This window comes from Meleagris gallopavo, chromosome 23 (assembly GCF_000146605.3).
Source record: "Meleagris gallopavo isolate NT-WF06-2002-E0010 breed Aviagen turkey brand Nicholas breeding stock chromosome 23, Turkey_5.1, whole genome shotgun sequence".
NCBI classification, from domain to species: Eukaryota; Metazoa; Chordata; class Aves; order Galliformes; family Phasianidae; genus Meleagris; species Meleagris gallopavo.
In genome coordinates this window covers 6,164,078-6,191,410 of record NC_015033.2, presented here as the reverse complement: position 1 = coordinate 6,191,410, position 27,333 = coordinate 6,164,078, and the positions used below count along the sequence as shown (strand labels likewise).

The 27,333-nt window shown below is 45.7% G+C and overlaps 2 protein-coding genes across 2 annotated transcripts in view; both read left to right on the top strand.

The window, feature by feature from the left end:
- Positions 1-24,355, top strand: part of UBR4 (ubiquitin protein ligase E3 component n-recognin 4) — a 67,443-nt gene extending 43,088 nt beyond the window's left edge. Inside the window, exons 74-106 of the mRNA XM_019622358.1 lie at positions 664-903; positions 2,008-2,146; positions 2,755-2,880; positions 3,057-3,185; positions 3,449-3,792; positions 4,000-4,090; positions 4,467-4,551; positions 4,834-4,961; positions 5,194-5,323; positions 5,549-5,706; positions 6,011-6,120; positions 6,594-6,735; positions 7,524-7,605; positions 8,533-8,706; positions 8,899-9,020; positions 9,371-9,568; positions 9,674-9,754; positions 11,383-11,470; positions 11,803-11,930; positions 12,390-12,497; positions 12,648-12,767; positions 13,431-13,621; positions 13,956-14,129; positions 14,651-14,750; positions 15,087-15,305; positions 15,563-15,676; positions 15,956-16,098; positions 16,355-16,480; positions 16,992-17,186; positions 18,730-18,954; positions 22,464-22,554; positions 22,837-22,999; positions 23,907-24,355. Of these exons, the coding sequence (XP_019477903.1) occupies positions 664-903; positions 2,008-2,146; positions 2,755-2,880; positions 3,057-3,185; positions 3,449-3,792; positions 4,000-4,090; positions 4,467-4,551; positions 4,834-4,961; positions 5,194-5,323; positions 5,549-5,706; positions 6,011-6,120; positions 6,594-6,735; positions 7,524-7,605; positions 8,533-8,706; positions 8,899-9,020; positions 9,371-9,568; positions 9,674-9,754; positions 11,383-11,470; positions 11,803-11,930; positions 12,390-12,497; positions 12,648-12,767; positions 13,431-13,621; positions 13,956-14,129; positions 14,651-14,750; positions 15,087-15,305; positions 15,563-15,676; positions 15,956-16,098; positions 16,355-16,480; positions 16,992-17,186; positions 18,730-18,954; positions 22,464-22,554; positions 22,837-22,999; positions 23,907-23,971 (4,729 nt within the window). The 3' untranslated portion in view covers positions 23,972-24,355. The remainder of the gene's footprint in view (positions 1-663; positions 904-2,007; positions 2,147-2,754; positions 2,881-3,056; positions 3,186-3,448; positions 3,793-3,999; positions 4,091-4,466; positions 4,552-4,833; positions 4,962-5,193; positions 5,324-5,548; positions 5,707-6,010; positions 6,121-6,593; positions 6,736-7,523; positions 7,606-8,532; positions 8,707-8,898; positions 9,021-9,370; positions 9,569-9,673; positions 9,755-11,382; positions 11,471-11,802; positions 11,931-12,389; positions 12,498-12,647; positions 12,768-13,430; positions 13,622-13,955; positions 14,130-14,650; positions 14,751-15,086; positions 15,306-15,562; positions 15,677-15,955; positions 16,099-16,354; positions 16,481-16,991; positions 17,187-18,729; positions 18,955-22,463; positions 22,555-22,836; positions 23,000-23,906) is intronic.
- A 1,513-nt stretch (positions 24,356-25,868) lies between these two features.
- The window catches only part of EMC1 (ER membrane protein complex subunit 1), an 11,492-nt gene continuing 10,027 nt past the window's right edge, over positions 25,869-27,333 (top strand). Inside the window, exon 1 of the mRNA XM_003212301.3 lies at positions 25,869-25,896. Coding sequence (XP_003212349.2) covers positions 25,869-25,896 — 28 coding nt within the window. The remainder of the gene's footprint in view (positions 25,897-27,333) is intronic.

Below are 27,333 nucleotides of genomic sequence, written 5' to 3'. Positions count from 1 at the left end.
AGTAGAACTAAAATTGGAAGATGGATGGCCTTGCTCTCAAGTGCTGATGTACTCAGGAGAAACCACTCTTTTTCAGTGCATTGCTCCATCTGGAGCCATTTCTGCTTATATGCTTTCCCTTCTCACTTCTTGAGATCTTCTCACCAGAATCAGATCTCTTTGGCTTAGGGATTAATCTGTGCCTGCTGCTTATTGCTTATTTGAAGTCTTAATCTTCTGTGACATCACAAGTAGCTGCTGTGGAGAGGATTATGATGTCACAAAGAGAGGATTCTGACTTCAGGTTGAGAATAAGCAGTGGGAGTAGATGAGATCTTTAGAAATAAATATCCTGTTTTCATGCAAATGTCTTTACTAATAAAAAAAAAACGGAGGTGAAAATCCCTAGAAAATGTCTGTAGAATTAAAGTTCTTCCATGAGGCATCAACAGCTCTCTAATCCTAAACAGTCTCTCTCTATGAAGAGGATAAAGGCTTAAAATGTATTTCTGGCTACATATCATGTCAATACAGAAGCTAAGAAAGCGAATCCTAGAACTGCTCTCCATTCATCCCATATAAAGTAGATTTGGAGCCGAGGTAGTTGTGCTTGGCTCCTCTTTGTGCGTGGGCAGGAGGGAACTTCCCCATTGAAAAACGTTGCACTTCTCTTTCCTTTCCCAGGCCAGCTCGATGGCACAAAGCCAAAAAGGTCCAGCTGACCCCAGGCCAGACAGAGGTAAAGATTGACCTTCCTCTGCCCATCGTGGCTTCCAACCTGATGATTGAATTTGCAGATTTCTATGAGAACTACCAGGCTTCCACGGAGACCCTGCAGTGCCCTCGGTGCAGTGCGTCCGTCCCTGCCAACCCGGGGGTGTGTGGGAACTGTGGTGAGAACGTGTATCAGTGCCACAAGTGCAGGTAGGTCATCCCAGTTCCTCCCCACGGAGCCCTCGTGCTGCTGCTCACGTTGGATGTTCAGCAGAATACCCTGCTATTGAAATGCACCATTCTGGTTAATAGGAGCACGCAATCAAATTAGTCGAGAAGTATAAAACAGGCTTACAGAGGGATTTAGCATTAATGCAGGCAAACAAAGGAAACCTGATACGACAATGCTGAAAGAATGCTGAAGTTTTGAACCGAGCCCTCAGAAGTTTAAAGCAGCAAATTCCCAGAAGGAGGTTATTTTTGGCCTGCTTGGTTAAAGCAGGAGCTGGAGTTCAGTTCTGGGGGGGTTCTCCCTGGGATCCCCAACATGGTGTGCAGGATGGACTGTCCTGGTTTGTCTTTTCATAGCTTTTGTTGTGCTCTCCTCATTCAGAGCAGGGCTCAGGGTGTAATTTACTGTGTGCTATTCAGGCTTTTACTACAGTATGGCAAATCCTCCTCTTTTGTGAGTTTAGTTGCTTCATTTGGAGTCTCTTTTCCCATTGTGTCGTCCCACATTCCTCTCAAATCTGCAGAGGTTCCAAGGTGTTCAGCAGATTCGTTGTGCAGATCAGTTGATTATTGGTCTGCCGAAAGGTTTCCATATCCTATATTGAAATATGGGAGCTATAAACCAGTTCATGTCATGCTACTCTAGTCTGCAGCAGAGGATATTAAGTATGCTGCAGCTAGTCCCACTGCAACTGTTAGAGAGTGAAAGCTATTCAGAGCCCAGACCTTACAAAACTGTTTCTTTTAATCTGTGTCCTCATAAAGGGCACAGTGTCCTCATCTGACGTTCTGCTGGGAGTTACTGTTGTTGAAGCAGGATTGTTAGGCACAAACTCAAGCCTGTTTCTACTTACTACTCAGAATGCACTACTTCTACGTGGATTTTTTGGTGCCTAGGTTTTGATTGTCACATACCACATGTGCTTTGCTCATAATAGCTTCCTTAAGGCAAGTTAGATATTTTGGGGACCATCCTTCTCCTTTACCTAATTAATGAGTGCATTGAGAGCTTACTTGCTTTATTCCCCCAGTTACCTCGATAAGCTCAGCTGCGTTCTCTGACCTTTCTGGCTTGCCTTCCAGGTCCATTAATTACGACGAGAAGGATCCCTTCCTTTGCAATGCCTGTGGGTTCTGTAAATACGCACGCTTTGACTTCATGTTGTATGCCAAGCCTTGCTGTGCAGTGGATCCCATAGAGAATGAGGAGGATCGAAAGAAGGTTGGACTAATAGCAGATTCATTAACAAAACGCTGTATCTCTTGGCCAAGTCAACAATGTGGAGACATCAGAGGCCCATCTGTCTCGGGTGTAACATGAAAAGCAGTGCTCCTTCAATGCTTTTTACTGACTAATGCATTTTCTTTAATTCTGGTGATCTCTCAAAATCCTCATTCTTGTCTCTGGTATTTTGAGAAGTATGGAATGCAATCCCATATTTACTCTCTTCATCCACTAAGTAGATCATTCTTCAAAGACATTATTCAGTGCTTTGCATACAAACTATCTAGCCCTGCATCTCTTTGTCTTGCTGTGCAAGACAGGTTCATTTGGGTTGTGCTATCTACATTAGCATCCCATCTGAGGAGCCCTGCTAATGAAAGAGGAACCCTTTGCAGTACATGCAGTGTCAGTGTGGCCTGTCACAAAGTCTGAGTGTGCAGATTACGGTGTTGCACACTGGATACTCATGGAAGAAGCAGAGCTCACACTTTTCAGTAACACAGAGAACTTCAAAAGACGTGGGAAAACTTGGAGGTGTAGCTCAGTAGAATTAAAAATCTTGTCTGAGCAGAAAGCAAGAGCTTCCTTTCTTCTTTTATTCTTAGGCAGTAACAAACATCAATACTCTCTTGGACAAAGCTGACAGAGTTTATCACCAGCTAATGGGACACCGACCACAGCTGGAAAACCTTCTGTGCAAAGTGAATGAGGCAGCTCCTGAAAAGCCCCAGGTAACAAAGGACAAATGGATTTTGCACAGAAAAATCCTTGTAGAAGGCAAGGAGGACACTGGCTTATATACTGCCAAGGACAGCTGAAGACCCTTGCCTCAGATGCTCCTTTGCAGTGGTTATTTTTTGTGTGTAGCTTCCACATGTGATGCATTTTATTTTCCCCTCTGTTTCAGGATGAATCTGGTAGTAGTGGAGGGATCAGTTCTACCTCAGCTAGTGTGAACAGATACATACTGCAGTTAGCCCAGGAGTACTGTGGTGACTGCAAGAACTCATTTGATGAACTTTCCAAAATCATCCAGGTATGATATGCTTTGATTGGTATTTGGGTCATGCGTTTCCTTCCACTTCTAATGTGGACACCAAGCCTTAAAACAGAGCAGATAACAGGGAGTTAGGCTGACATTTCTAATGAATTTCCCAGGTTTGCCATTGACGTGAAGGATTTTGAGTTTTGTGAAACGTAATGTATCTCCAAAAAGCGTACAGTGCAAGTAACCTGTAAATAGGTTTAGCAACTGCGTACTGCTTCACAATTTTCATTTCTCCTTTTCTGTGTTTCCAGAAAGTATTTGCCTCTCGGAAGGAGCTCCTGGAGTATGACCTTCAACAGAGAGAGGCAGCAACCAAATCCTCACGGACCACCGTCCAACCCACGTTCACTGCCAGCCAGTACCGTGCCTTGTCTGTTCTGGGCTGTGGTCACACATCATCAACAAAGTGCTACGGCTGTGCCTCAGCTGTCACTGAACACTGCATAACATTGCTCCGGGCTTTGGCAACCAACTCTGCCATCAGGCATATCCTCGTGTCCCAGGGCCTTATCCGAGAGCTGTTTGACTACAACTTGCGGCGGGGCGCAGCCACCATGAGGGAGGAGGTCCGTCAGCTCATGTGCCTTCTGACCAGGTATGGGTTGATTCAGTGCTCGTAGCCCTCTTCTAGTAAAAACAGAATTGGGAAGGTGTAGCTGAGCAGGGGAGAGATCTTAGGTCAGCAAACTGTAGTCCGTAACTGCTTGCTGTACGTTTGTCATCAGCTAAGCTGAAATCCCAGGAGCTTTTGGTGTTTAGTAGGAGCACAGCGTAACAGTTCTCTTTTTCCTTCTGATGTTAGGGACAACCCAGAAGCCACACAACAGATGAATGATTTAATCATCGGGAAGGTTTCTGCAGCCCTGAAGGGACACTGGGCAAATCCTGACTTGGTGAGAGACTCCAGTGCTTTCTTTTTTTTTTTCTTTTTTTTTTCCTGACCCTCTACAACTGCTGGTGTATTCCAGTCATTGCATTTTCTCTGTTATCATAATCTGTCTGTAATACATAAGGTGTCTTGATAGGAATGAAGGTAAAGTACAACATTACATTACAGTAACATGCCTGAGTTTCCTCAGGCTGTTCTACATGCCTTAGCTGTTGTTTGCAGCTCACCTTGCAGCTCTCTCAGGCAGACTGCCTGTCATCTCAGTTGGGGATGGGACTAAATGTACTTAGATCAATGTTTTAAAGCTGTATTTTTAAATATCAGAAGGCAAAAGAGACTGCTGTAGCACCTTCTTAAGCTTTTGCACATCTGTCTTACAGGCTAGCAGTCTCCAGTATGAGATGTTGCTGCTCACAGACTCCATCTCAAAGGAAGACAGCTGCTGGGAGCTCCGACTACGCTGTGGTGAGTTGAAATAGCTAAAAGTGAAAGCTTTGTTTTAAATACTGTACCCAGGTCCCTGCACTTTGTCTCCAGGATATTGAAATAGGAGTGCTAAGAAACAGAAATATGGAAGTGCTTAAAAAAACTGAGTGTTACCCATTCTTGGCTCCATGAGAATGTGATAGCTTTGCTTAAGGATATGAGGAGGTCTTGCTTTATTCCAAGCACTTTTGAGGTGCTGTACAGAGCTGTGGAGGGGTCCCATGTGCAGATCTTGATGGCAAGAGCATGTCTCTCTTTCAGCTCTCAGCCTCTTTCTGATGGCAGTGAACATTAAGACTCCAGTGGTTGTTGAAAACATCACACTCATGTGCCTGCGCATTCTTCAAAAGCTGATCAAACCACCTGCTCCAACCAGCAAGAAAAACAAGGTATTGCCTTAGAATTTGAGCAAAGTATCTGAAAATGAGCTGATTAGAGCCTGCTTTTTAGGTACAAGCTCTTGGTGCTTCCACCAGTTTTGTGAAATCGAGTACATCTGACTCAGATTTTTGAATTCAGCTGCAATTCTGATGAAGGCAATATTTGTTGGCTGCTCTTGACTGTAATTTAGCTGCAGTTTGTGGCTTTGTCAAGAATCACAGAGCTTTTTTTGTCTGCTAGGATGTGCCTGCAGATGCTCTCACCACTGTGAAGCCTTACAGCAATGAAATCCATGCACAAGCTCAACTGTGGCTCAAGAGGGACCCCAAAGCATCATATGAAGCTTGGAAAAAGTGCCTCCCTGCCAGAGGTAGTTCTGTGTTTTTAACTCTGTGCAATATTGTGAAAGAACATGCCAACACAACTCGACAGAAGTGCTTCTGTCCCTGCCATCTGATACCATCTTCACACTTAACCATGCAGACTCTGGAGATGGCAGCACTGACCGTTCTAAGCTGCGTTGCTCGGCCTCTGAGCAGAAAATGCACTGTGCCTGAAGATAAACGTTTCTCTTGAGCTGTGTTCAATATTGCAGGTGTAGATGCCAATGGGAAATCTCCTAGCAAAGCAGAGCTTCACCAACTCTATTTGTCAGAAAAATATGTTTGGAAGTGGAAACAGTTCATGAGTCGGCGAGGGAAGAGAACTTGTCCTCTGGATCTCAAGCTGGGACACAACAATTGGTTGCGACAGGTAAACATGGGTGAAAGCTCCAGTGTGATGCATTGGCCTGTCAGCACCATGGGGCAGTTAACCACCAGGGAATGTTGGTAGTTTGCCATATTTTACATGCTGTATGGATGAGTGCATGGTATAAATATTTTGATGTAGAGCATCACGTAGGCATTCTCTTAGAATGAAGTCTTCAGAAGAACAAGTGAACGCTGCCATCAAGTCCCACCAAATTGTCCCAATGTGTGCTGTCTCTTTCTAGTGAGGTATGCCTGGTTTATCTCTGTGCATCAAATGATACCTTCTTTTAATGCTTGTGCTTTAGGTACTGTTTACTCCAGCCACTCAAGCTGCAAGGCAGGCTGCATGTACCATTGTGGAAGCTCTGGCTACCATCCCCAGCCGCAAACAACAGGTCCTTGATCTCCTTACGAGGTATTTCCATGATGCCACACTTGGCAGCTCCAGGATTATTTTTCTCTTAATTCCCGTGAGAATCACTCCCTTCTTCTTTTATCACCTCTGTCTATAGTATGCTTTTGATTGGCATGCTGTTTTGTGCTGGGTTCTTAAACTTAATTAGCTTGGTGGATATTTTTTTAGGAAGAGGTTTTTTTGTTGTTGTTGCTTGGCAGTGTGTGTTTTCCAGAGGTAAGCAGATGGTATTCAGCTGCGTGGACATAATTTTCCTGCTCTTTTAGACAGCAAGATAACAGGAGAACTCTCTTCTAACTAACATTACATAACTTAGCACAAGTGACACTGTTAGCACAGTTGGTCACCATCTTTTTGGGACAACTTTAGCAGTAAGTAATGAATACTGGTAATGCTGTTAGTGAGGAAGGACAGAGTGTGAGGGGGACTTGTTGCTGAGTGACATGTTGTCATCATGTACTTCTCTTTACCAGCTACCTGGATGAGCTGAGCATTGCTGGTGAATGTGCTGCTGAGTACCTGGCACTGTACCAGAAACTCATCAAACCTGCCCACTGGAAAGTCTATCTGGCAGCCAGAGGCGTTCTGCCTTATATTGGCAGCCTCATCACGAAGGTATGGACATGTTTGGAGGAACTAAAGAGTAGCAGAAAGCTTGTCCCAGGCCCGTCACTCTATCTGGCTTTTGTGTTTTCAAATCTTCATCTCTTTGTTCAGTTGCTGATCATTGCCAGGTTTATGAATTTCACGCTTTTGCTCTGTCATCTCTGAACAGAAACAGCTGCATTGGTTTTAGCCCCAGCAGTAGAAGGCCTCTGTGTAAACTACCCAGTACATAATTAACTGCTAGGTGAACGGCTGTGCTAAGGGTATAAATATTGCTCCCCTGACTTGGCATCAGGTCCAAGCTGAAAGCTGTCTTAGCTGCCAGGCTGGACTCTGAAAGCTCTTCATGACAAGGGAAGATTAGGTTCCTTGAAAATGAATTTACAGACTGTTGGAGAGGAAACACATTTAAATTGCATTTGTCAGAGAGGTAGGTCTCAGCACTTAGATGTTGTGCCGTGCTCCCAGCTGCACTCCAAAGGAAGTGACAAATTCAGTGGGAGTGGAGGCCATGAGTCCATCATGGAGGGCCCCTAGAGCAAAGCAGCGCTAATAGTCATCAGGTGGGTACGGGGAGAAGATAAAGGAGGATATTTGGATCAGTTTTTCTCTCTCCCCTTCCTTCTCACTGCTGCGCTGCAGTTGAAGTTTGTCTGTGGTTGACTCTGTTCTTTTGCTATGTTCCTCTGCACCCCACAAGTCAGTGTGTGTTAGGTTTCAGTCTGTTAGACGCTCACCAGCTCATCAATATTGACATTGCAGTTTGTTGTCCTAATGGACTTGTTAATTATTTTCAGGAAATAGCTCGCTTACTTGCCTTGGAGGAAGCAACGCTCAGCACTGATTTGCAGCAAGGATATGCCTTGAAGAGTCTCACAGGTACCAATGCAATCCGTGCAGTAGGATTAGATTAGTGGCAGGATGATCATTCTTCTGTCACAGCATATAATGAAATTTCTGAGAAGTGATGCAGTGTTTTGTAATTGTCAGCACTGGATTTTTGCCATCAGTTCAGCATTCAGTCCCAAAGTAGAATTTTCTGTATCTTTTTGTGGTCGGTTTCAGTATGCAGTTACCTGAACTGTGGTAGTGTATCATGAGCAAACTTTGTCATATCACTTTTCTCCTCCATTTCTTGATTGTATTTATTGACCACTGTGATTCCTGGGGCCACTACTGTTTGTTTCTCGCTTAACGTATCATAGCTTTTCATTTTTTAATCTTCTGGTGTATGCTTTTTTCCACTCCCATTTTCTTGGAAATGGGAGTGTTTTATATTAACTATTTATAAAAGAGGTTGCTCTTTTTTCTGTCATCCTGCACATTCTTCAGAAATGAATGGACTAAATCATAAGACGTGGCTTCTAGCCAGAAAAGACATGTTGATAAATGTAATGGGATAGAATCCAAATGTCCACTGATTCTTTTCTTTGCTGTAGGAACAAGGAGTATGGTGATATAACTGATGAGTCGCATCATCAGAGGCAACTTAAGCATTGGATAGGGAGCAGTCATTTGCTTTTGAAGTATCTCACAAGAAAAGAACTCCCTGTACCTTTTCCTCATTCCCTCATCATGTTCCCATATGGTGTAATTTATAGACAGATTTTGCAGGCCAGGATTGTTGCTTCCAACCACTCAGTTCATAAACTTGAGTTTTAAACCACAAACTGACAAGAGGAGTTGGAACAAGACAGTTCATCATGCTGTTTTATATTATTTTGCCTAGTTTGCTGGCCACGTGAAATTCAGAGCCAGCAAACCAAATTCTCTTTCCCTCTTCCTGAATATCTCACTGCTTTGTAGGCCTTCTCTCTTCCTTTGTGGAGGTGGAGTCCATCAAACGACACTTCAAAAGCCGCCTGGTGGGGACTGTCCTGAATGGGTACCTGTGCTTGAGGAAGTTAGTAGTACAGAGAACAAAGCTGATCGATGAAACCCAGGACATGCTGCTGGAGATGCTGGAGGATATGACAACAGGTAAAGCCACCTCGGTTCCATAAATACAGGCTCTGGGTCAAGCAAGATGAAAAGCAGATAGTTAGAGCCACGTGAAGAACTTCTCCCTAAGAGAACTTCTCTAGCAAGTTGTTTTGTTTTGTTTTTTTGTGGCTTGGATCCCAGTTTTATACTGATTCTTGTGCCTTTTGTAATACTTGTGTTTCTTGGCAGGCACAGAATCTGAAACCAAAGCATTTATGGCAGTATGTATAGAGACTGCAAAACGTTACAGCCTGGATGACTACAGGACTCCAGTTTTCATCTTTGAGAGATTGTGCAGTATTATCTATCCTGTAAGTATACAGATGAATACAGCATGATGTATGAAATCAGAAGTGCTAGCATATTGTCAAAAAACAATAGTCCACGATGATGACTTACTGTGTGCCAATGTAAAACTGCCCCATTTGGGGAATTTAATATTGAGGTTTCCTGCTTTGGCATGCAATAAAAAGCAGTATTGCTTCTTCAGGAATTTGTTAACTAAGTGATGTACATGTGACAGTGTAAAGCAGGATACACCAGTGATGGAAGCACTTTATGTTTAAGGGACATCCTGCTAATTGCTACCATAAGAATGCAGGAATAGGAATGTGGCTAGGATGAAACTCCTTTACTCTGCCTCTGCCCTGTTGTTCTTTAGGAAGAGAATGAAGTAACCGAGTTCTTTGTAACCCTGGAGAAAGATCCTCAGCAGGAAGACTTCTTGCAGGGCAGAATGCCAGGAAATCCCTATAGCAGTAATGAGCCTGGCATTGGGCCACTCATGAGGGACATCAAGAACAAAATCTGTCAGGACTGTGACCTGGTAGCTCTGCTGGAGGATGACAGTGGAATGGAGGTGAGAATGCACGAGTGTGGTTTTCTTGCAGAAATGTGCGAGGATATTTCTAGGCAGCTGATGTGTTGTGGGCTTGTTCTAGATCTCTTATTTTTTCTCTTTCAGCTTTTGGTGAACAATAAGATCATCAGTTTGGATCTACCTGTGGCTGAGGTCTACAAGAAGGTGTGGTGTCCTACTAACGAGGTACGTGTTATCTTTATATGTGTGTACATTCACAGCACAAAGCACTTATCGTTGATACCAAGAACAGATAAATCACAAGTCAGTATTTATTTCCTACGAAGAATTTCTTCATATAATTGCTCACACCTTTTTTCTCTGTGTGGATAGACTGTTAGTCAATTCTGCAATGTAAGCGATTTAAAAGCACATAATGCTGACCCAGATGAGTCTGTTGGACTTCCCTGTGTAGTATATCAGATAGCTGATCTGCCTTCTTGAGTGACTAACTTTCTTACCTTCCTTTAGGGAAGAGACTGAGCTTTGTGTCACTTCCTTTCAAAGCACATTTCACACTCTGTGTGCACATGGCAGCTTACTGCGTGCTTGCAGTCTGAGGCACCTGTTTGCTCCATCAGTCTGCACTTCAGAGATGAACCCAAATTATTTATACAGAGAGAGCATCCAACATTTCTCCATACTGCTTTGCATTTCTGTTCAGCTTGAACACAGGAATGAGTTGCCAGTCTCAACCACTGAGGTCCTGCTTGAACTTGAGTGCAGTCCCAAAGGGAAATGAGAACCCCCATGGCACACACTGCCCCAGCCCACGTGCCCTATCTGAGCAGCACCCAAAGCTCTGCTCTGAGATGCAGTGCTGGCAGGGAGAGGCAGAGTGTGCTCAGCATTACTGTCACCAAGCAGCTTTCCTCTGTCTTCCTTTGTGAGCACCTCTGCAAAGCACTTCTGGAGTGGCAGCTCATGTTCCCTAGGAAATAGACAGCCTCACAAGAAAGCAACCTCAGGCCCCTTTTTGTTTCTCTTGTCTCTCACTGGCTTTTTTTTGTTCATCTGCCATTTTACCAGGGCCCCTGTGGTGTTAATTGCTGGTCTCTTGCGTGGCCTTTGAGCAGATCTTCCCCCCGGGGCTTTCCCTGTGCTTATGTATTTGCTGTGACATTAAGCACTGCTTATTCCACATTAGGCTTAGCACGCTCTCTGACAGGTTTTCTCTTGCAAGGTCTCCTGCTCCCAAATCTGGGATTTTTCTTTTCTGCTTTTTATTCAGACCTATGGATTAAAATGGAAAGTTTAGCGATATGCAGTCAATGTTTCCAGCTGGAAAACTCAAAACTCACCCTTTCCCAGGGCAGAAGCACAGCCCTTTGGTGGGCTTGGTTGTACTGTTGTAATAACATCCCTCATTAAATTGGCTTCTACTGCTCCTCTTCCATTTTCCATCACTGCAGATTTTATCTGCTTGAAAGCATTCATCCAATTTGCTTTTCTTGCTTCATTGCCCGGTCTCTGTATTTCCCAAGTGTGCTGTGAATACCCTCAGAGGAGTTGCTGTGAAAAGCAGATGTTTCTCTAGAGATGAACACGTTTTCCTTGCCTGCATCTGTCACTGGTGCTCAAGGAAACCATTGGAGGAAACGTAAAGAGGAGACTGTTTATTACAGGCTATCCATCTGACTTGACAGACAGACAGATGATTAATTGAGGTTTTTGCAAGTAGTGGCTTTACTGTTTTCCTAATTCATCCCAGTAAGGGGAGAATGAGGGAGTGAAAGATTTCTCCATGTCGCCATCAGCTGTCAAGTCAAGGATGTGTATTTGCACAGTTCCTATAATGCTCTCCTTCCTTGCAGGGGGAGCCAATGAGGATCATCTACCGCATGCGAGGGTTACTAGGAGATGCAACTGAGGAATTCATCGAGTCTCTCGACTCCACCACTGGTAATGCACTTGTCTCCTGAAAGCTGGGATTAGATTTGAAATCTGAAGTTCGCTGCAGAGCAGTGACACTATTATCCCCACAGCTTACAGTTGATTGACGTTCCTTGTGCTGCATTTACCTGCTTCACCTAGTGTGGAGGAGGATTTTAGCAGCACTTCAAGTCTGTGCTTTAAACACAAACACTAGCACGGCATGTGGCTGTTCTGCCTGGCCCTTCACGTTCCTGCTCATAAGCCTTTTCAAATTTGACAGTCAGTGTGACTTGAACTGTTGGTAAATGTGCACTGCTGTGCTCTGGTTTTGCCTTCATGATCTGCCTCTGGTCCTGTAGATGAAGAGGAGGATGAGGAAGAAGTCTACAAGATGGCAGGCGTCATGGCACAGTGTGGAGGCTTGGAGTGCATGCTCAACAGGCTGACTGGAATTAAGGACTTCAAACAAGGCCGGCACCTCCTCACTGTGAGTCTCAATTTCTCTTCTTTGGAGTCAGAAGATAAGGTGATAGAAAATTCCACAAGTATCAGTGGAGTTTCCACTTCTGGCTGCCTGCCTTGTGTCGCATATTGTGTTGGAACAGAAGTTTCAGTTTACTAATTTACAAAAACAAAGTAATTCCTTCTTTTCCTCTTCCGTTCCTCTTTGGTAACAATTCTTTACACAGGCTTTGAGGTAAGGCCCTGGCACTACTGCCCAGAGAAGTGTGGGTGCCCAAGGTCATGGATGGGGCCCTGGACAGTCTGAGCTGGTGTTGAGACAGCCAGCCACAGCAGGGTTGGAACTGGCTGGGCTTTAAGGCCCCTTCCAACCCAGTCATTCTGTTTCTATAATCATTCTCTGCTGTCTGGTGTTTTTAGCTTCAGCAAAATCCCAGTGCTCATTCTGAAGGGTACCCTAGGGAACGCATTCTGTGTTTTGTAGGTGCTGCTAAAACTGTTCAGTTACTGCGTGAAGGTGAAAATAAATCGTCAGCAGTTGGTCAAGCCAGAGATGAACACTTTGAATGTCATGCTGGGAACTCTCAACTTGGTAAGGACATCCTGGACTTCCATGAGGTGCTTTCAATGGACTCCAGTGAATTTACACTGCCTCTTGACTGTCACGCTTATTTTTGACAAGTGCAAGAGATCTTAAGTGCTGCTGGACTGCTGTTTCAATAACTGCTGCTGTTTTCCCCAGGCTTTGGTGGCTGAGCAAGAAAGTAAGGACAGCGGAGGTGCAGCTGTGGCAGAACAAGTGCTCAGTATAATGGAGATAATACTGGATGAATCCAACGCAGAACCTCTAAGTGAGGACAAGGTGAGTACTTGGACTTACTGCACAAATGGAAATGTTGACTGGGATTCAAGGATCTTATTACAGGGATGCTGAGCTTCAGGAGCTGTAGAGGTGTGCTGAATGGGAGCCTAACCCTTGTTATGCTTGCTGGCATGTCTTAGCAGGCCTCAAAGGTAGGGCAGGAGGAACCAAAAGCACTGCAAAGTTATTTGGGATGATTCTTGCACAGTCCAGGTGCGGGTTAGTAAGCACTGCTTGGATCCCTTCCCTGGTGCTTTGGGCCACAGAGCAATGAGAGGCAAGAAAAGACGCGACTCTGCCTTGTTTTGTCAAGTGTTTTTGTGCCTACTGAAAACATGCTTGGTTTTACAGCCAGTTGAGGATAAGAGCTGTATCTCAAGTGCCCTGAGAGTGAAAAGAGTTCCTTGCTCATCGTTTGAAACTATTGTTTTGTAAGAATCTGCTTTCCTTTAGGCTGGGATTATTAGACTAGAAAATAATGGTAGGTGGAAAAAGTTAGGTGTCAGCCAGGGGAGTTTTGCAACCATTCCATAAACTGTTTGGAAACGAGGATGGATTTTTTACTTCATCAGGGTCTAGAACTCTAATCCTTCAAGACTGGGTTTCCTTAAAGGATGTGGATTTATTCCTGAACGTAAATCATGCTTTTTTTTCCATTTGCAGGGTAACCTCCTCCTAACTGGTGACAAAGATCAGCTGGTGATGTTGCTCGACCAGATTAACAGCACCTTTGTCCGTTCCAACCTCAGCGTCCTGCAGGGCCTGTTACGCATCATCCCTTACCTGTCCTTTGGGGAAATGGAGAAAATGCAGATCCTGGTGGATCGGTTTAAGCCCTACTGTAACTTTGATAAGTATGTTGTCGTATTTCAGCTAAAAGCATGTGAAATCAGAGGTACTGATAGATCTCTACCTTACTGATGCTTACTTCAGTGTAATACAAAGCCTCAGAGATTCCTGGTACATAAGGTTGATTTCCTATTTCGTTTCTTCGCCATTTAAACAAATATGTGAGCATGTAGCTTGGATAATGGTGCTTTAAACTGTATTCTGAGATGACACGTGTATGAGTTGGTTTTCTGAGTCTCTGAGCTGGGCTATGTGCATGCCTTCAATGATAATGTAATGAGAATTACAGGCAGAGATTCATGAGGAACCTCCAAGTCACCCTTTGTTCTCCTCTTTCAGGTATGATGAGGAGCATAGTGGAGATGATAAAGTTTTCCTAGATTGCTTCTGTAAAATAGCAGCAGGAATAAAGAACAACAGCAACGGCCATCAGCTGAAAGATCTCATCCTCCAGAAGGGAATTACACAGAATGCCCTTGACTACATGAAAAAACACATTCCCAGTGCAAAGAAGTAAGAGTCACTTCTTAATCTGAGACATCCTTGTCTCATTTCTTCATTGTCAAATGCAGTGATCTTCCAGGATAGCTATTAACAAGTCCACCTTCTGAAGCATTTAGACTTGGTACAGCTAAAAAGCAGAGGATTCAGTGAGAAAATGTTGCTGTAGGGAGAGGCTAAAAAGCCTGCAGTCATCCCATTTGCTACCCATCACAGCTGAGTATCATGATGCCAGTTTTTTTTCTGCCTGTTCCTTACCTATGACACTGGAACAGAGCTTTTGCTGTTGCTGCACAGCTCACAAACATAAATCCCAAGGCTAAGAGTTGACAGTCTGGCTATTAATGTGCACAACATGGAAGTGAGAGTATGAATGTCAGTTCATTAATTAATGGAGAAGGGACAGAGGGGGAGGGGTGCTTGTCTTGCCTGCAAGCCCGTGCTCTGCAAGCTGTGCAGCTGGCTGACTGCCAGTGGCCTTTTTGGAATGGGTGACTGCCCTTCAGCTGCTGCCTCTTTTTTTTCCTGTGCAGTTTGGATGCAGACATATGGAAGAAATTCTTATCTCGACCTGCACTTCCTTTTATCCTGCGCCTGCTCCGAGGACTTGCCACACAACACCCTGCTACACAGGTAAGGAGACCACATTCAAAGCTGAGCTGAGCATGACAGGCTTGGTACACTGCTTTTTGTGGTCGTAGCTAAGCAGGTTTTTCTGTAATGTTTGACTCTACACTTTTTGTTGGGCTTGGAGGGGGACAGTATCATAGTATAGGCCAGCGTAGAGGCAGTTTGTACGTGGTTTTAAGGCCCAGGGTCCATAGTGTAGGAATAAATTAAGCCACTGCCATTGGCAAAAAATCTCTTCTAGATCAGTGCTTCTGCCTAGCTGTGATGGGATCAGAAAGAAGAATCACCATTGTGTGCACCCTTTTTCTGAAGAAGGTGCTGTGTTTCAATCTCTGCTAGGTGCTGATAGGCACAGACTCCATTACCAACCTGCACAAGCTCGAGCAGGTGTCGAGTGATGAAGGGATTGGGACATTAGCAGAGAATCTTCTGGAGGCATTGAGGGAACACCCAGAGGTAAATAAGAAGATCGACGCTGCCCGGAAGGAGACACGGGCAGAGAAGAAGCGTATGGCCATGGCAATGAGACAGAAGGCCCTGGGCACGCTGGGGATGACGGTAATGTCTGTTTGCACTGATGACAACTGGTGATCTAATGGTCTTTGATTTTTGTCCTGTTAAAACTGCCACACGAGGAATTGTGTAAAATGATTTATTGACAAATATTGCGGAGCTGGAGCCCACGGTTTGCTTGGAGGGTAAATATGGTTGCTAATAGCAGGCTGGGAAAAGGGTTGGGCATTCCTATCACAGTGGTGGAGACGGTGCTGCTGACTGTTGTCTTTTTGACCTGCTCAAGTTGTTTTCTTTTCCAGACGAATGAGAAGGGTCAGGTGGTGACCAAGACTGCACTGCTTAAGCAGATGGAGGAGCTCATAGAAGAACCAGGTCTGACTTGCTGCATCTGCCGGGAAGGATACAAGTTTCAGGTAAAGTGCAATATGTTTGCAAAGCAATCTCACCACCTGAGGGGACTCAGCATCCAGGGCTCGGTGCATTGGCTGTGGGAGGTCAGGAAGTCCCAGGTTTGGTTCTTGGAGTTCCAAAGGTGGTTGGGATGTGGAAGCGTGTTTCCAGTGAAAGCTGGAAAAAAATGTACTCAGTGTAAGTGTCTGGGATAGGTGAAACTCAGTGCAATGTCAAAATGGCAACAAAGAGTAAACTGTTCCAAATGTGGTTGATCTCTACCGTAACTGTTGTCATTGCAGCCTACAAAGGTCCTAGGTATCTATACTTTCACCAAGCGTGTTGCACTGGAGGAGTTTGAGAACAAGCCCCGAAAGCAGCAGGGGTACAGCACAGTCTCTCATTTCAACATTGTCCATTACGACTGTCACCTTGCAGCTGTACGGTACGTTCTGATGATAAGCAGAATCGTGGTGCTCATGTGCATGGCCTTATAATGGGTTTGCTTAGGGATTTGTCACTTTGCAGCTTGCAGATAGCCACGGTCTTCTCTTTTGCAGTCTGCTTTAATGTGCTAAATGGAGGTCAGGCTTGAAGTTTGTAGTTTAAACTGTGGAATTGCCAAGTTGTTCGTAGCTCCTTTGAAAAAATCTTGCGTGCTTCTAACTTGCCTGGGTGTGTGGCTTGCCCTCTCAATACAGACTTGCTCGTGGCCGTGAGGAGTGGGAGAGTGCAGCCCTACAAAATGCCAACACCAAGTGTAATGGGCTCCTGCCAGTCTGGGGACCTCACGTGCCAGAGTCTGCTTTTGCTACGTGCTTAGCACGGTGAGTAGCTGTTACTTCTCATGGTGTTTTACACTTGACTTAGGTGAGACCAACAGAATCCCTTTGTAGATTTCCATATCTCGATGCTAATGAGTTACAATGTCCTGACCACTTATCTAGAATGCTTGTAGATTGATCATCCTGTTGTCCATATTCTGGTTCACTTTGTGAGGGGCTTTTATACAGTCATGTTAGAAATTAGGAGTTGTAACATCTCTAATGCTTTTCAGCCAAGGAGCTGTATCCCAAGCCCTGGACATAGGAAAATAGTACTGATATGTGTAAATGTGTATGCACACGGAGTTGGATTGGCTCAAGTAAGCTCAGAGCCTCTCTTTGGGGAGATTAATCAAGTGTATGCATCTTCATATTCCATTTGTTCTGTAGAGCTTTGCTATGATGTAATTGCTAAGTTTCTGAGTTCTAACTTCTTCACAGTGTGGAAGAAGAAACTTTATTAAAAAGCCTTTACAGACTCTTTATAAAATGCCACTTCACTGCTGTTTTTCAGACACAACACATACCTCCAGGAATGCACAGGGCAGCGGGAGCCCACCTACCAGCTCAATGTCCATGACATTAAACTGCTATTCCTGCGTTTTGCTATGGAGCAATCATTCAGCGTAGATACTGGAGGAGGAGGAAGGGAGAGCAACATACACCTCATTCCCTACATCATCCACACGGTGCTCTACGTCCTCAACACGTCAGTATCTTTCTCTTAGCAGGGAACTGCACGAGGAAAGGCAATTGGGAATTAGCTCCCAATAATTACACCCATTCTAGGTGTAATTATTACCCCTGGGGTGAGCAAAAGGGTTATTAGATTAAAGAAACGCTGCCAGCTTCATTTTCTGGAGTAAACAGTGGGGAGACCCTGTGAAGAGGTAATTGTCAGCTGAAAGCAGCCTTGGTATCATTTTTGTCTGATGTGATAACCACTTATGGCTCTTGGTTCTGCTTTTACCAGATTTGTCCAAATGTTAAGACAATCTGAAGACCAAATTTATTTTTAGCAGTAGACAGCAATGTATGAACACTTCTGTTGAAGTGTTTCAGTAATACCTTCTTTATACAAAGCAAAAGTGTGTGAGGCTTTGGCTTGACACTGTTTCTAAGCCTCCGAATCATTAGATACCAAAGTACTTTAGAATACACGAGCTGATTCTGATAATACAGCAAAAAGTGATAATGCAGTGCCAAAAGGTAATGCCTTTTATTTCTGCAGTTAGATATTGAAAGGTAATATTAATGATAAGAGGCTGTAAATGTTAAAACACATGCCTCTTAAGGTCGTTCCAAATGGAGTGCAGTGAAATCTCTGCCTCCTGGAACTAATCAGCATTTTGGCTCTAATGCAATTTGCCTCTTGTTTTTAATATCTATCTCCAGATCCTTGTCCTATTGTTGTTCTCAGTCTCTCGAGAGACAAATAAATGAAACTATTCTTTTCATCTTGTAAGTCTTCTTAGTGGCACCAGCGAGCCCAGCACCCGCTGTGTGGCTGTTGTATAAAAATGCATTATGTCCTTTCCAGACACAATTTATTTTTTTTCCCCTAAAGATGTGTTTGGTACTAAATGTAGAAAATAGAGCTACTTGTTGGCTACCAGCTGCATAATGTAGCAAATGTGGTTTATGCAGAACACCCAGGCATAGCTTTATCTGCTAGGGATACTGCTTGGTACCTCCTGATGGGGAGGACACAGCTGAATTTAAGAGACCTCGTGCAGCAGAGCAATGGGCTGTGATAAAGGGCTGCACATCTTCACAGGTGTTTACACAGCTCTTCTGAGGAGATCAAAGCGGGGAAAGGAGACAAATACACATCCATGTGTATAAAATATGGAAGCTTACAGTAAGCACACCATCTTTTTGGTTTCGAATTGGCCCGTATCTCCTCCTTGATTGCTTTTGCAGCAGATGAATTGCACAGATCGATCCTGAGGTCTGGCTTAGGAGCAGTTGTGCTTAGTGTCAGTTGGGCAGAGGTTCAACCCAACACATGGGATGCCTGGCCTGACTTTTTCCCCTAACAAAAGGAAAAATAGCTTTACAGTATTATTGTCCTCCTGGAGCAGTGCCAGCTGCCTTGCAGACCTCTCATACTTATGCAGCTCCAGGGAAATGAGTTTGCTGGGCTTGCATGCTTCACTATGAGCAAATACAGACTCAAGCACTGGATGAATTTGAGAAGCAACAGCATGCAAGAGCCAGAACAATTGCTAAAGCTTTTTCTTGTGGTTCAGAACTCGAGCAACGTCGAGGGAGGAGAAGAACCTCCAGAGCTTCATGGAGCACCCCAGGGAGAAGTGGCTGGAGAGTGCCTACGAGGTGGATGGGCCCCATTACTACACCGTGCTGGCACTGCACATCTCACCCCCTGAGAAGTGGAAAGCCATGCGAGTGGAGATCCTCAAGAGGCTCCTGGTGACCTCCCACGCCAGGGTGGTGTCACCAGGGGGAGCCAGCAGGTCAGCCACCAGCAGCTCTTCCTTCCTGTCACTGCCAGGGCAGTCGGAGCCACGCGGGGCAGCTTGTGGGGAGCTGAGGAAACGAACACCAGTACTTTAGAATAGCAGTTGTTAACCCTTTCTGTGTAGCTCTGTGTTCAGTGTTGCAGAGGTGTGAGCGGGAGCACTGAGTTTGGGTGATTTGGGGAGTGGATCCGTCAGCTGATGGTGTTAAGGTTGGAAAAGCCCCCCAAGTTATCTCGTCCATCACTGCCGTGCCCACTCATAGAACCACAGAAGCAGAGCCATTAAGATTGGAGGGAACTGGGCTTGTTTAGCTTGGAGAAGAAAAGGCTCCAGGGAGATCTCATTGTGGCCTTCCAGTATTTGAAGGGAGCATATAAACAGGAGGGGGAACGATTGTTTACAAGGTGGATAGTGATAGGACAAGGGGAATGGTCTTAAACTGAGGCAGGGGAGGTTTAGGTTGGATATTAGGAGGAAGTTTTTCACCCAGAGGGTGGTGAGGGACTGGAACAGGTTGCCCAAGGAGGCTGTGGATGCCCCATCCCTGCAGGCATTCAAGGCCAGGCTGGATGTGGCTCTGGGCAGCCTGGGCTGCTGGTTGGTGACCCTGCACATAGCAGGGGGTTGGAACCAGATGATCACTGTGGTCCTTTTCAACCCAGGCCATTCTATGAGAAGACCACTAAGATTGCCTATCCAACCCCAGCCCACCCCCACCATGCCCAGTAAGCTGTGTTCCCCAGTGCCACATCTCTGTGTTCCTTGAACACCTCCAGGGACAGTGACTGCACCACCTCCCTGGGCAGCCTGCACCAATGCATCACTGCTCTATTAGAGAAGAAATTTTTCCTAGTAAAACTTTCTGCGCTTCCCTTTGTGAGAAGGCTCCTTCTGTTCTCTTTGTGATCAGTGCAACAGCTTCCTTAAATAGAAAAATAGAAATAGAAATCAAATGCCATTGCTTTCAAAAAAGAAAAGAATCAATAGCAGCTGTCAGGCACTTGAGAAGTACGAGAATAAGTGGCTCTGCTGCCTGACAAAAGGAAATATTTCCAGAGCAGGAAGGGGAATTCCAGTTTCTGAAAAGATGATTTTAAATAGCTGTCATAATTAGGAATGCACTCATTATTATTCTAAGTCGTCTTACGGGGCATTCTTACTCTGATGACATTAATTACGTGTTTGATAAAGTCATTACATTGTAGTTACATACAACACAGCGTGCATCAATGCTATTAGAGGCATCAAAAGAGCTTCCTTGCCATTAAAGGGGCTATTGTATTGATTGCTGTGTTACTTTCTGCCATTCCAGCTCAGCCTGCTCTGTGCTTGGCTCCCATTCCTCTGCCTGAGTGCTGGGAAGGGGGTGCAGCAGTTACAGGAGATGCTATCTTAGAGGGTTGCTTGCTCATGCTTTCATGTGGTCTGCAGAAGAGAAGGGTGAAGCAGAAACCCTGTGTGGGTTTGTTGGTGTTCTTGAAAACCCTGTGCGTGGTGTTGTTTCTTTCCAAACATATCTCCAGGCACGTAGGTGATAAAAGCAGATTGAAGTAGAAGGAACCTCCACCAGCCCCACAGTCTCTGGGATTGCAGGGGAGAGCGCTCAGAAATGGCTCTTGGGAATTATGTCAAGGTTTATTCAAGGGCTTTATTTAATTCCTGCGGACTAAGAGAGCACAAAGCCTTCCTCTGATAACACCAGCTCTGATTTCCAAGGTCTCAGCTTATTTATTCTTGTGGGAAATCAGGAGGAGGGTGATGGGCAGGGAAACTCTGCGCAGATAAGTGCCAATACCTCGGCAGTGAGGTGGAGAGGAAGCTTGTGTCTGTAACAACAGGGTGATATGTCTGTGTGCAAAAGATTAAAATTAGCATTCCCTGTTAGAAGCAGTGCAGAGCATTAGTGGGAACGCTGCTGTTCACAGCACTTTGGAATGCTGAATAGAAACAAGGACCCACTTCCATTCTTGCTGGCAGAGATGCAGGAGAGTTGCTATAGCAACTATCAGTGCATCTGAAAGCAGCTGAGCATCACCTCCAGCTCCCCAAAAGGACCTGGAAATCTCACTATTGAGGATGCAGAAACACTGTGCTAAGTGAAGGTGGTAAATGCTGCCCATGTCCAGGTGTTGTAACCTCAGCACCCTTTCTGTGCTCTTGTGTGAGACAGATTTGGGGAGAGCCTAGCCAAAAATGTGGGGTTCATGAATTCTGACAGATCTTCTCCTCCCCAGATGAGGATAAAATGGTTTGGTGTGCATGGTGGTGATGGGTTGATGGTTGGACTTGATGATCTTCGTGGTCTTTCCCAACCTTCATGATTCTATGGCTCATGTTAATGACCAGGTAGCAGTATTACGTGGAGCAGCTGCCTACCTACCCAGACTGACCCCACAAGGGCCTTTTAGTTTTCAATTAAAGGAGCAGACAGCAATTAGATCAAAACCAGGCACATAAAAAGAAGCTCTGGCTTGCAGTATTTGGGAGCCTGGAATTAGCCTCGCTTTACATTGCTCTTCTTCCCATGTAAACTTAGTCACCTTTACTAATTGGTTTGCCTTCAAATAATTAAGCCTAGCTGTCACCCAGCAGCATGTTGCAGCTGATGGTCGGATGATCGAGCTGTCCCTGTTCATTGCAGGGGAGTCGAATTAGATGACCTTTAAGGGTCCCTTCCAACTCAAACCATTCTATCATACCCTCTGTCCTGCTCCCTGCTGTCAGTGGCAGCTGGGCTGGTTCTGGATACCCATAAAAGGCCATTTTCAAAGCTTTTGAGTGGTGATTGGAAGTGGCTGGTGAGGGAGGCAGCTGTACCTGAGGAAAGCGTGCAAGAGAATTCCAAAGGCATGAGAGCTGCTGGCAGGAGGCTCTGCCGTGCCACAACCTGTTGGTGATTCATCCCACAAGCTTTGGGAGTTGGTGCACCACGACAGCTCTGCTCCTTTTGTAGCATTTCTGCAGCTGGATGGTGGACGTCCCAAGGCACAAACCCTCCCATGGCCATACAGGAATCAAGCAGCATTAAGCAGAAGTTGTTCCGTTTCACCAAGGCTCCTTTTTGGGGCTGGGATCAGATTCTGCCATTGCCTGAGACCCATGTTTTATTATTTCTTTGGGAATCCACTATACTGCAGCTAGTGGACATACACGTGAGAGCTGTGCATTATTTTTCCAGCTTTGCTGTTGACTTCCTACTCAGCCTTAGCAGTCCACTTCCCTCTCTGCTTGATTTCTCCTCATGAAACACGTTTTTTATCGGTTCACCTCCTTTGGTAACAGCAGCTACAGCTCATAAAGCAATTTCCCAGCCACAGGGAACCAGTGCAGGATACCCAAGGTTTGTTTTGTGTCCAAGAGCACATAGCAGAGCTCCCCGAGAGCCATTCCCCACGCATTATTGACAGCTTTGGGGCCGTTTCAGCTTTCACACTATTCATCACATGGCTTACCAAAGCATAATAAAGTGATTAACTCCGAGATGGATTTCATTATCTCCCTAGATTGGCAGATAAGGCGGTGAAGGAATACGCAACGTACCGCTCTGGCCTTCTCTTCTGGGCCCTCGTAGATCTCATTTACAACATGTTCAAGGTAAGAGAACCGTGAAGGTTCTGCTCATGCACTTGCTTATTTTTCAACCAAGGGTGTTCAGAGGGTAAGGAACGAGGTGGGGGCATCCACCAAACAGCTTAAAGCTTCCAGGGAGGGTTAAAAGCGAGAAGACGCCTCATTGCGTTCTGTACAAAGAGACTGGGAAGTCATCAATGGGGTGACTTGGTAATGGGGCTTGGGACAAATCCAGTGACAGCAGGGCATGGTGTCAGAGCCTTGAAGTTGTTCTGGTTGGCACTGTCCTGCTTTCTCCTCTTGCAGAAGGTGCCTACCAGTAACACAGAGGGAGGCTGGTCCTACTCTCTTGCTGAGTTCATCCGACACAACGACATGCCAATACACGAAGCTGCAGACAAGGCTCTGAAAACCTTCCAGGAGGAGTTCATGCCAGTCGAAACATTTTCCGAGTTTTTGGATGTGGCTGGTAAGCATGCACTTTGCTTTCCCTTTTATAGGCTGCCTTATGCAACTCGTGACTCCAGACAGCAGCATTCCCGACACAGCAACGGCTTGTTTGCAGGGAGGGAGGAGACCTTGGCACCCAGCTATGGCCTCAGCTATTTCCCAAACACGCTTGAGCATCCCCAGACAGGAAAATTTCTCTCACCTGATCCTGCGCGTCCTCCCCCTGCTCTGTTAAATAACTGACATCACAGCATAAGGATGTTTGGGGGTATATGAATCATAGAACTATAGAATTGTTTGAGTTGGGAGGGACACTTAAATACCATCTGGTCCAACTTCCCTGCACTGAGCAGGGACACCCACAGCTCCATCAGTGCTCAGAGCCCCATTCCCCGACCGTGGGTGCCTGCACCACCTCTCTGGACAGCCTGTGCAGTGCCTCACTGCCCTCCTTGTAAAAAACTTCCTTCTATCCAATCTAAATCTCCCCTCTTTTAGTCTGAAACTGTTTCCCCAACGGACAGTGAAACAGTGCTTCAGTGCAATGGGAATTCCAGCTGGTGGGTTTTTGTTAGCTCCAGCCTCTGAAAATTCACCTGCAGAGGAGCTGCTCTTCTGCTAAGAGTTCCTGGTGCCCCTCTCTCATTCTCATGCATTTCTCATTCTCATACATTTTCATGTATGGAGCAAGCTGGATCTCTGCAGCAGCTCTGTTCCCCAAAAGCTCTGTTCCCTGCTTGGTTTTAACACACACACCTCAGCCCCATGCACACAGAAGGGTTTATCTCCGTTGAGTCCATACTTAAAATAACACTGCAGCTGTCATTATTAACTTAGTATACACATGCCCTAGCACCAATCTGTAGTGTCGGCTGGAGAAAACACTTCTTGGAGCTAATTACTGTCTTGTCTTCTTCTGTTTAAAGGTCTCCTATCAGAAATCAATGACCCCGACAGCTTCCTCAGAGATCTTTTGAATTCCATCCCCTGAGCCACCAGCACAGAAGCGATGGGCAGAGACCACACTGCTTGCCTTCCATCCCCGTGTTCCTCCTCGTGCAGTCTATCCCTTTCCTGAGGAGTGCTGCAGTTTATTGGGGTTTTGGTTTGGTTTTGGTTGTTGTTGCTGTTGTTGGTTTTTTTTTTTTTTTCTTTGTTGTTTATTTTTCTTTTTGTTTTTATTTTCTACAGGTTTTTCTTCCTGGAGTGATGTGGAATTTAGATTTGTTTTATCTTTTATTTCAGTGCTTCTGTCTGTAAAGCCTTGTGTATTCAGCTGGTTCAAAGAACTTGTACAGAGAGGAATCCATACTAGTAAATCTTAATGCTTTAGTGTGCACCTCTTTGAAGTTAAATAAATCAAACAAATAAGTAAGATGGGTTTGATGAGTATTTTAACCTAAAGGCCAAGTTCTCTCCCATCTTTTTCTTTCAGAGCTCTTTATTCCAGGGCTCAGAGTTGCTGCTCTTTCTGGAGGCATAGGAAGCAAAAGCCTTGCAGGGAGCAGACTGGCAGGGGTCACTGATGCACACACAGAGCAGGTTTCCCTTGTGGGATGTGAGCCTTAGAAACACGTGTGTTGCACACGCACCCCTTCCTCACACCTGCCCACGGGGAGCTGTGTGTCATGGACTCTGTCCTCACTTTGCTCTCACCAGGGCTGTACTCAAAACAGGTGTGGATATGGATGGCAGCATTGCCTCTCTTCTACCTGGTACAATTTTCAGCTTTGGAAAATGCATGGAAAACGAACGCCACGTGCTTCTAGAGCTGGGTGCTTGCTCTCTGCTGGTAAATCATGCACTTTGCTGTGCCCTGACCCAGCACTAAATGCCTGCTTTGGACACAGCCCTGCCTTTCTCACCAAGCTGTGCATGATGGTAAGCTGCCTCTACCTCTGCTGTCCTGTAGCCCACCTGCCACTTGGCTGAGCTGGAACCTAATAAAGCTTTCCCTGTCATCTTCATCTCTGTTTGAACTTGAATTTCTGCAATCCTAACGCAGTCCTGTCACTGTAACTAATAATTATTTCAGAGGATGAATAACTCGCCGGCCCGTTTGATGCCTTTTAGTGCTGTACATGTGCTGTGATTTGGCAGTGAGCAGGTGGGTGAGTGCTGTGTTTTCCTTCTCACCTCTGCTGGTGCTTATTTCACTCCTCTGCCTTGGTCCCTGTGTTTCCAACCAGGGCTGAGCCTCTGCTTTGTGTCTCACTATTGTTGCCTTGATATGCTTTCATTAAAGCCAAACACAAACACCACCCCAGTGGGGTCTGGGCATCGCGGAGGATTCCCTGCAATTTTTCCAATGTAGAAGTCATTTATCTCCCTGTGTGGCCGCCCAACTGCTGCTTTCTGGACACAATGTTTGGGTCCCACCTTTTGGACATCGGGGTTTGAAAACCCCTGGGTGCTATTCAGGGGAACCCATTGCCTTGCATAACTGCTTCCAGCAAGGACCATACAGAAGAGGCTTCAGTTGGGGACGTGCTTCAGCCAAAGGGATGCTCAGATCTGGGGAATCTGCCTCTCCCTGGGAGGGATTCGAAGTCAAATTATCTCGATGAAATGCCAAAGTGATGAGTGTGCCCTGAAGCACACCTGTGTGGCTTATCGGGGTGATTGCTGCTCTTCTCAATGCTGATGCAAATATTTGGTTACTGGGGAAGCAGGCAACATTTGCCACCGTCACCAAGGACGTGTCTCTGCGATGCTCTGCCTGCAGTGCTGTCACCTGCACCTCCCATCGCTCCCCTTGTATCTGTTGTGGGTTTGTTTCCAAAATATTTCTCTTATCTCCACGCAGAAGGAGATGTTGGTGGCACTGAGATGGCACTGTCCCATTGTTTGTGCCTCAATCTGCAGAGATAATGGTAAGAAATCCCAGGATGCAGAAACTGGGAGAAATATGTGAAGGTGGGAGTGCCTCTGCCATGAAAAGCCAGAATTATTGGGAAGGTTGGGGTGCAGCAGCCCCGTGGAGGGATTTGATGCCTATCCATTCTCTCTCTCTAAATGGCATCGCAATTAAGCAGTGTGGCTTTGATTTGCTGGGTGGCTCAGAGCTCCAGGAGCTGCTTATTTAATAACTTCATTATTATATCATCAGAAGAGCGTTAGTTAGCACTTAAGCAATTCTCTGTCTTCAGATAACCGCTAACAAAATTAACCTTTTATTGTCCAATCTTAACAACTAAGCAATTCCCCTGAATTCCAGAGCATCTTGCAAGGCATGTGAGGAGTGTGGCTCACAGGGCACAATCACAATTTGGCTCTTCTTTGATGCCAAGTGATTCATCTGGGACTTGTGCTGACACCATGCACGGCCCTGTATGGCCCCCAGCACCTCCTTATGGCCTCCAGCACTTACCAGTGGTTCTATATAGGGCTACTGATGGGAGTTGGGGGCTATATGGTGCCCACCAATGGCCCTAAATAGCTCCCAGCATCCACCCGTGGTCCTATATAGCCCTCAACACCCATCAATGGCCCTTTATAGCCCGCAATACCCACCAATGACATTATATAGGCCCCAGAACCCACCAATTGCCCTATATGGTACCCAACAATGGTCCTGTATAGCCCCCAGTACCCACCAATGGCACTATATGGTGCCCAAAATGGTCCTATATAGGCCCCAATACCTACCAATGGCATTATAAAGACCCCCAAAACCACCAATGACACTATATAGGCCCCAGAACCCACCAATGGCCATATATGGTGCCCAGCAATGGCCCTATACAGCCCCCAAAACCACCAATGGCACTATATGGTGCCCAACACTGGCTCTGTATAGCTTCCAATATCTAACAATGGCCATATATGGTGCCCAGCAATGGCCCTATATAGCCCCCAGTACCCACCAATGGCACTATATAGGCCCCAAAATCCACCAATGGCCCTATATGGTGCTTAGCAATGGCCCTATATAGCCCCCAATGCCCACCAATGGCCCTACATGGTGCCCACCAATGGCTTTATATAGCCCGCAATACCCAACAATGGCACTATACAGCTCCTCCAAACCCACCAATGGCCCTATATGGTGCTCAGCAGTGGCCCTATATAGCCCCCAGTACCCACCAGTGGCACTATATGGAGCCCCCCAATGGCCCTATTTGATTCCCCAGCACCCACACAGCCCTCAATACCCCCCCAGACTCCTCTCCAGATCTCCTCCATCCCTACAATCTTTCACTCCCCTAAATGAGCCCCACTCCCCTCCAACTCCCGGCAACGAACACGTGGAACAGAGGCGGCGGGAGGGAGGCGTGGCCTCGTCGTGAGGGGGGCGTGACTTTAGGATATTGAGGGGGCGTGGCTATGGTGGAGAAAGGGGCGTGGCCTGGC